The following is a 9,480-nucleotide window of genomic DNA, read 5'->3' on the forward strand; positions in this document are numbered from 1 at the left end:
CCTCTGTGATTGCCAACAAGGGTTTTGCCACCAAGTACTAAGTAATGTTTTGCAGAGGGGTCAAATACTTATTTCCCTCATTAAAATGCAAATCAATTTATAACATTTTTGACATGCGTTTTTCTGTATTTTTTTGTTGTTATTCTCTCACTGTTCAAATAAACCTACCATTAAAATTATAGACTGATCATTTCTTTGTCAGTGGGAAAATGTACAAAATCAGCAGGGGATCAAATACTTTTTTCCCTCACTGTACACAACCTATATCTCATGTGCACTTAACAGAGGCAGTCTGGGTAAACAGCTTTATCATAACCGTAGGATGACAAAACGATTATTAGGGAAAGGAGTTTTTCCAGACCACACAATATGATCAGCAAAAACTCAGGACCATAGTTATAGCCTATAACTAACTAAAAGTATGAGCCAATTAAGGTATAATGTCTGTTAACAAGCAGAAAAATATGTTCAATGTTCAACATGTTCAACATTATACTGTTCAATGTGTCAGTATGTGTGGAATGTGTCTGTGTTTAGGGGAAAATAATAAAGTAGGAACATATTTTATATATATATATATATATATATATTTACAAAAAATATATATAGGGGATTGGAAATTATGCAGACAATTACATTGAGAGAAGCCACAATCTATCTGCAATATTAAAGCTTATCTACACCCTAATTTTATTTTTTTTAAAGCAGAAAAACATGATAATGTTATACTGTTAATTGTGTGTGGAATATGTTTGTGTTTGTTCCTGCATATTTAGCAACTGTGCATCACATATAGCACACGACGACACTGACGAACATGCCATGCAGTTGGAAAAATCAATACATCGCCCAGTCAGGGCTGGTTGGGAAATACAAGGAATTTAGCCCGGGGGTCAAGGGTCACCTCTGAGCAGTACCAGATGCTGAGGGAGCAGACAGGAAGGGATTTGGGAAAGATATGTGCAGCCGCCCATCCAGACCTAATCTGAGTTGTACATCATACTCCGCTCAATCAGTCACAACAGTAGTGACAGGACACAACAAATTTATTTGGGCCCAGAGGGCAGCGACGAGGGATTAAAACAGAGGAAAATAGTAGATTACCAAATATGGAGACACACTCCTGACCTCACTCCATCCCTTCTCCCTTGCTATGACAGTCTCTCTCTCTCGCTCTCTTGCAGTTGTAATAGCAACAGGGTGTGTCTGTAATTCTGGGTGTGTAAAGTCATATAATCTGCTCAGAAAGAAAAGGACCCACTGACTCGCACTATGTGAACAGACTGGTATGAGTTCATTGAGCTCTTTTACACACCAATAGCTTCTGTGATTTAATGTGTGTGCATTCATATGTGAGAGTAATGTGTATGGGCCAGCCTGCATGTGTGTCAGATCTGTAAGTGATTGGGGTGCTGTATTCTGTTCATTCCAGATAAAAACCCTATCTAAACATGGTGTGACACATATTAAGCATACAACACATTTGAATATGAGCCTAATGGCTATCTGTAGAAACACATTGTTTTGGTTGACAGCATCCTGCACCTTGCTGTTGTTCTACACCATTCACCAATCATGTCAAACTCCCTGCCAAGACTATTTACGCAACTCACTTAAATTTAGCCAGCTTGTCTTGACATGACAAAGTATGGCTGTGTGAAAGTATTTTTGTATGTCCTTAAATGGCATAGAGCATCCCTTACAGCAATGTCCAAACACAACCGCAAAGTAATTAAAAACAGCTCCAGCATGCCAAATATGCTGTAATGAAATTATAGTAGTAGAACACATGGCAATGTATTCCTTCTTTTGTCCTTTTCAGCATCCCTCGCTTCTTACCTCCCCCTCCCCTAGTAATCAGTACACAGGAAGGGGTGATAAGAACCATGTTGACTCACAAAAGTCTGGAATGTAGAGAAAAGGGAAAAGGGGGAGGGTTCCTTCTTTTCTTTCATATTCTCTTTCCCACTCAGCAGTAATCAACTCTCATAGCCAAAATATACGTTCAGATCATGTATACTGTATGTACATGATGGGAAAAAGATGGGAGCGATAAAGAGAAACAGTGTCTGCTTTGTGTATGTTAAATTGACATTTGTCTGGAACAGAATGGAGATTTAACAAGCTGGAGGCCGGTATGTGTTTGAAATATAGAGCTATGTATTTACTATAAACACAATACGCTTGGGCTGTGCCAGGTATGGCTGTTGTTACAGCATCACCCACACACACACACTCCAAAGGCATTTTGACTATGTGGCACAGGCAGGGCCAGTCAAGTAATCACACAACAAACATTACAAGTTTTAGAGAGAGGGAGATGGCAGAGGAATTCTGCAACTCTCCCTTCTCAGCCCGTTTGTTCAACAGTCACTGGCTTCCCCAGTCTTTTTTGCCTTATATGGTAACAGAGTGGTTGAGAGAGAGAGAGAGAGACAGCGGGAGCGAGGATGGAGGTGTGGTCTATTGTTTTTGGCGGAAGAGGTGTAGGGTTACGCTACTCATGAACCTTTCCAGCATTCCGTCATCTCTTCACCTCATTCCTATGACTAATGCTGCGTTCATAACCAAGTGGGAGGTGGGAATTTACCAGTTGTGAAGAAGTAAATACAAGTTGGGTGCATTCATGTGCGTTGAACTCGTTGAGAAACGCTGATTGGCTAATGACCAACAAGCTGCATAAACCATAAACTAAGTACAGCTATCATGCTGGTAAATAAATTAGTGTTCAAAAACCATATTAATAGATTGCTTATTATAAATAATGTTTTGTTATTGCATTTATCTGCCGAAAATGCTGTTCTCAAGGTAATTTCCTTAGTAGGTGACATCAGAGGTCAGCATGTGGGAGAAGTGGGAGCTCAGGATGATAGACACATTTCCCACTAGTGATTACCAGTTAGAGGGGCGTTCCAGTGGATTTTTCCCAGTCGTATGTGGTAAATTCTCACTTCCCACTTGGTTACAAACGCAGCATAAGTCAGTCTCCTGAGTGGCGCAGTGGTCTAAGGCACTGCATCGCAGTGCTAACTGTGCCACTAGAGATCCTGGTTCGAATCCAGGCTCTGTTGCAGCCGGCCGCGACCGGGAGACTCATGGGCGGCGCACAATTGGCCCAGCGTCGTCCAGGGTAGGGGAGGGAATGGCCGGCAGGGATGTAGCTCAGTTGATAGAGCATGGCGTTTGCAACGCCAGGGTTGTGGGTTCAATTCCCACGGGGGGCCAGTATAAAAAAATATGTATTCACTAACTGTAAGTCGCTCTGGATAAGAGCGTCTGCTAAATGACTAAAATGTAAATGTAATGAGTAGTTAAGGGCCCAATGTAGCCATTTTTTTTTACATCAATATCAAATCACTGTAATAGATTTCCATTAAAACTCTCTTTGTTATTAGTCTATTAACCAATTTACTGCATAACGATGTCAGAAACTCTCACCTATTGCAAACCTGCTGATTAGAAGGACCTGTGTAGATTGTATTTTCAACCAGCAACTATCAGGAAATAATTTTGACTGCACTGGTCCTTTAAAGAAGCGGAGGCAACAAGTACGCCTACATAAGTCTATACCTATCATCAGCACTGTGGTCTAGACACTGGACACAGAGAGAGAGAGAGAGGGGGAGGAGAGAGAACATGATGGGGAGAGGGAGGACGGGTTAAAAATAGATGATTAACAAAGGTACTGCTGAACTACTATTCCAGCCATTTCAAATATGTGATAGAGTCCAAAGAGGAATGTCTTTCATTGAGTACAACAACAGTCTGGATTATAGATCGAGACCATTTGCTATTCCAACCGTACCTCCTGCTTACTCACACCTGCTTATGTAATACCTATGGAATTCCTTGTTGAAAATCCTTGGATATCTATATCCTCTATAACTGGCTACTGAACAGCTCAACACTCAGTCAATTTCTTGGGGGCCGTTATTTGTGTGGCAATGATCTAATCCAAGGCTATTAAAACTACAGACGGGAACATGTAAAATGTACGCTGTTTAAGGGTAGCAAATAAGTAGCTTGGAAGCCTGTGCCATGACTATGTCAGTGGTGATTCTGTAATAACACACTATGATCGTGAGGCACGCAGTGTGGGAATGTCCCTGTGTGTCGTCATGTGAGAAGGAATTATAAATGGAGATGGGGAGTCTGAGCCCAGGTGCCTACCTAGACAGTTTGGTGAGTTAGGGTGTAGGGGAGAGAACTGGTGTGGAGGGAGGGAGGGAGGGGGGGGTAGAGAGAGGTGTTGTGGAGGCTGGCGTGGGGCATGCTACAGCCGTCCACTGATGAGAGGGGGGTGAAACAAGTTCAGACAGAGAAACAGAGAGAAATAAAGAGACAGAGAGAGATACTGATTAAATAGAAACAGTGAGGTAAAGGATGATAAAACTGATAGAGAAAATACAGGATGGAGAGACATGAAATGGAAAAGGGGAAGAAACTGAATGAGGAATAAATGAAATGGAAAATAATGTAACAAGGCAGATTGATGGACAGAAGAGTCTTCCAGCTCATTAGGTCTATACAGAAGTTTGTCAGTAACGGTGAGAACATCACACCCATTCTACTAGAAAGAAATATGTCAATTAATCTGCGTGACAGAAAATATCCCTGCCTCCTACCTCCCAGGCAAACAAACATCACACAATCATCCTACGTCAACATTCCATCACCACTCTGCTAACTAGACTGCCCACATAGTTAACACAAGGGAATCACATGGCTGAAATATGACAACTGATTCGATGTTAACTTTATAGTTTACATACCACCGAACATAAAATGATAGTTATAAAGAAAATTATTTTACTGCTAAAGTCATATAGGTCTAAAGTCCTCCAATATTACTATGAAACCACTTCCTCATGATTCTCCTTGACCTTTACCACATGTAATATTATACCACAAACCAATTCACACTCCAAATATAGAACACCTTTAATATCCTTTATTTATTCCTTTGCATGGTCATATTACATAGTTTATAGAAATAAAATCTAAATCGAACCCATATAACCATATTTGTGTTTCCCGCTTATCTCAAATTTCTCAGTCAAAACCAAGAGACAGACCGATACAGACTGAGAAACTTATACATCCATACAGACACACTCATGAAAGACACATTCCACCCTCTCATTATTAGGCATAATGGTGTTAAATGACTGTGCAGCCTACAATGCTAGGGGAAGGCCGCCCTCGTGTGGACAAAAGCAGGAACTGCAGAGAGCGACATCACCGCTCATTCACCAATATCACATTTCCTGTTAACATCTCTCCCCACATAATACTAAACGACTTGTCCCCGTACGATGCAGTAAAGTACAGCGGTGTAGTTGCCCACTCTAAACAATCTATTGTAGTAAACTGGTACACACTGGCTCAGGCTGCTCTACCAGTTTCCACAGGGTTGGGCCATTATATCACAGGTTGATGGAGGGAGGGAACCGCTGCAAGATGGAAGCAATATATGAGTAAAGAGGGGAAATGCAGTTCACACAAGCACACACCCATCACTAGACCATAGACAGACAGAGACAGACAGAATAATACAGAGCAGAGTTTAGGGATGGTGTGAGCGTTTGCGTGTTTGTCGTCAGGTAGGGTTGTGGTCAGGTGGGGTTGTGGTCAGGTGGGGTTATGGTCAGGTGGGGTTATGGTCAGGTGGGGTTATGGTCAGGTGGGTGGTTGGTTGTTGTTTTAACTTGTTCAACATGGCCGTGTAGCGCTGAGGACCTGGCCAGGCTCAGACAACAATGGGGTCATAAGGGGTTGGATCACAGGGATGTGATTGACATGTTCATTGTCCAATGAGCTTGCTGACAAACGAGTCCAGCGCCTCATCATCTTTGATTCCCACAAACTGGTCGATGACGTCGCCTCCTCGCATGGCGATTACCGTGGGGACCGCCGATACCTGTAGAGAGAGGTAAAGGTCAGTAACCGCAATGACATCAGTCAAAGGCACTATTCCAGAACAAAATGCATCCTTCCTTCCTCAAAGTAATCACTGATCTGATATGACTGGGTTGCTGTAAGCTATGTAGTGGAATCCCTTCTTTCACAAATCTGACCATTTTAGATCAGCAATTACTTCAAGGAAGGGAGGAAAGAAGGTCACATTTTCTAAATTTTCTAACAGGACCTAACAATTGCAATATCGATCAATAATGTCAACAGCTTCCACTTACCCCATATTCAATGGCCAAGTCTGTGTGATCGTCTATGTCGACCTTTGCCATGGCAACTTTGCCTTTCTGTTTGGCAACAGCTTTCTCTAATCTTGGCCCCAGTATCTTGCAGGGACCACACCACCTTTATAGAACAAACATGGGATGTCTGGTTAGAACTAATAATACTGAATGTATCCGTGAAATTTCAATCAAAAGTCTCCACAAAATATATATCTGTGAAGCAAAGAGTACAGAATAGAACCTGGATAATAACTTTAAATTGTTGCCTAGCAAGACAATGTCAACAAGTTGGCAAAAACATAAACTGACAATGACCAGGGCAACACTGACCACTATGCAACTCAAGATCATGTGTATCATGTTTACTGTATATATTCAGGCTATGTATGTATCTTCTAGAGCAGGGGTGTCAAACTCATTCCATGGAGGGCCTAGTGTCTGCTGGGTTTTGGTTTTTCCTTTCAATTAAGAGCTAGACAATCGGGTGAGGGGAGTTCTTTACTAAACAATGACCTTAATTCATCAATCAAGTCCAAGTGAGGAGCGAAAACCCGCAGACACTCTGCCCTACATGGAATGAGTTTGACACGTTGTAGAGCATGAACCCAATGTGGCTGTCCTGGCATTGCCTCTTGTTGTGTAACCTCACATGATCTACCTCTAATGGAAACACCATCAGATGTCAAGCCATGCAGCCAGACACATACAGTATGGGTAAGGTGTTATCACACATGATAATGATAATAATAATAACAATAATAATAATAATAATAATAATATGACATTTAGCAGACACTTTTATCCAAAGCGACTTACAGTCATGTGTGCATACATTTTTACGTATGGGTGGTCCCGGGGATCGAACCCACTACCCCGGCGTTACAAGCGCCATGCTCTACCAATTGAGCTACAGAGGACCTGTAGTGATATGCACTCAGTCACAACTTTCACCGTTATGCTTTGTCTTACAATAGGAAAGCTGTTGAGCATGTTATGCCAATTCAATATGATGATAAATAAATTCACTTGTTTGGTACATAGTTGAAAAAGCTATAAAGTAAAATACAGTTTCCTGCTGTTATCTCAGTAGTGTAATTTCAACAGGCAGACATTGATGCTTCTCCATGTATTGTCTCTTAGGGCCTTTGCTTTCTCATTAGAGGGTAGTTTGTAAATTCTATAAGTGGAGCCTAATATCCCCTCTGGGGTCCATGAAGCATATTCATTCATCCATCTATTAGCTACTCACTGGGCATGGAAGTCAATGAGCACAGGCAGCTCACTGTTGATGACTCTCTCTGTGAAGTCCTCATGGTCCTGCACGTTGAAGGAGACCTCTCTGCGGGAAGTGTGGGGCAGGGAGCGGAACAGAGTGCGTTTGGGGGAAAGGAAGGATAGAGGGGCAGTGGAGGAACGCAGGGAGGTAGAGAAGGAGGAGGAGGAGGCCGGGAGACAGCGGAAGTCTTTTACAGAGAGGGTCCAAATTCTACGGACTAGCAGCCGGTGAGCCATCTGAAAGAAGACATAATTGGGGAAGAGAACGGAAGACTGATCAATAAATGTAATTTCATGGCACCATAAAACAGGGCCACTACTCAGGCAGAGCTACTATGGTTGGACTGTGACATCAGGGGGAGGACACCTATGCAAGACATTCTTGTTTACCACCATACAGTAACATGTAGGTGTGTGTGAAAGATGGCTGGCTTAGTGGCTATGGATAACACGAACAGCAAGGAACTCGATTCAAACAGATTCCTAGCTAGCTAGCTAGCTAGCAAACTTCACTGACAACTGCTGATACGGGGAGGGGCAATAAACCGCCACAAAGAGTTTGTAGATAGTTATTTTTCTAGTGGCTTGACCATCCAATAGAACGGCGTCGTGTTTCGCAACCACTGTGTGCGTATTTACGAACTGGGCTCAGCTTTTTCTTCGAATAACCTCCGTGTGACTTTGCCCGCGTCTTCCTTCTCCTTCCTCGCGCCTATGTCCTCCCATTATAAAACGCCCACATCCACAAACCGGAGAAAAACTACTGCCATTACGTGCCAATGTCACCCAGAAAATAATTGTAGTGAAACAGACACATAACACTTACCGTTCTGTACTCTATCGTTCTGGTCTCTATATGAAGTACTTCCGCTTACAGTTCATATAAAAGAGGCCGCACAGATTATTTGTGCGTCTCATGTTTACGTTTGGGCGAGTAGCGCCGCCACGAGTTAAAATTCAGAACTACAGTGGCGCCAATGCGCTTGAAGGGTTATGAAAGGTTATCTGGCAAAACAATAGGGAGACCTCGAGATAGAGGAGGTGAGGTGGATTTGCAAATCGTGGCGACCCCACCACATGGAATCTGACACAGAGGGAGATATTATTTTCTACCTTTGTCAATTAATCATACGGTGCAAAATACTGCGGATACCAATACAAATCTACCCCAAAGAGCTGCTTTCAATCTTGAAGATTTAACAGATGGAAAGGGAATGGGGATACCTAGTCAGTTGCACAACTGAATGCATTCAACCGAAATGTCTTCCGCATTTAACCCCTCTGAATCAGAGATGTACGGGCGGATGCTTTAATCGACTCTACGTCATCGGCGCCCGGGGAGCAGTTGTTGGGGGTTAACTGCCTTGCTCAAGGACAGAACGGTAGATTTTTTAACCTTGCCGGCTCGGGGATTCTGACCAGCGACCTTTCGGTTACTGCCCCAACGCTCTAAACCGCTATAGGCTACCTGCCTACAAAGGTCACTGCATTGAGCTCAGGCATCTATAAATTCACCTAAGCTAAATTATCAGTATGGGTACGATGCTGGCTCTTGCTCTTCAGAGAGCCATTCATTCATAATTGATGGCGAGACTAAAATGAAAGAGAGAAGTGAGGCAGTCTCGACCACCTTTCATGTCAGAGGGCCACCGGATGAAAGGTAGAGAGATATGTGGGTGTGTGAAGGGTGCAGAGGAGACTGAGACTAGATAAGGAGAGTGGAGAGAGTAGAGTAGACAGCAGACAGACAGACAATGGATCCAGAAATGGGGGCAAGGCATTGCTGATGATGATGTGGACAGGAGGACCAGACTGCTGCATTAACAATGAATGGATATTCAATCAAAGCCAGCTAATTCCTGAAGTTGAAGACTGAGGAGAACACAGAGAGTACAACTGACCCTGTGAGTGGCTTTCACATATTCTTTGTAGACTTGTAGTATTTCTTACCATTAATTAGCTATTGTACACAATCATTGCACTGCACTCACTGTTTTCTCTTTGACTG

At 42.8% G+C, this 9,480-nt stretch overlaps 1 protein-coding gene across 1 annotated transcript; it reads right to left on the minus strand.

Moving 5' to 3' along the window:
• Positions 1-5,718: 5,718 nt before the first annotated feature.
• Positions 5,719-8,403, minus strand: LOC121551021 (thioredoxin, mitochondrial). The gene is made up of 4 exons (XM_041863541.2): positions 8,299-8,403; positions 7,447-7,709; positions 6,195-6,318; positions 5,719-5,920 (listed from the first exon to the last, which is right to left on the minus strand). Exons 2-4 carry the CDS (start codon positions 7,707-7,709, stop codon positions 5,804-5,806), a joined length of 504 nt encoding a protein of 167 aa, XP_041719475.1. The 5' UTR covers positions 8,299-8,403; the 3' UTR covers positions 5,719-5,803.
• Positions 8,404-9,480: the final 1,077 nt, after the last annotated feature.

The sequence above is a fragment of the Coregonus clupeaformis genome, unplaced genomic scaffold (assembly GCF_020615455.1).
Source record: "Coregonus clupeaformis isolate EN_2021a unplaced genomic scaffold, ASM2061545v1 scaf0010, whole genome shotgun sequence".
Lineage (NCBI taxonomy): Eukaryota > Metazoa > Chordata > Actinopteri > Salmoniformes > Salmonidae > Coregonus > Coregonus clupeaformis.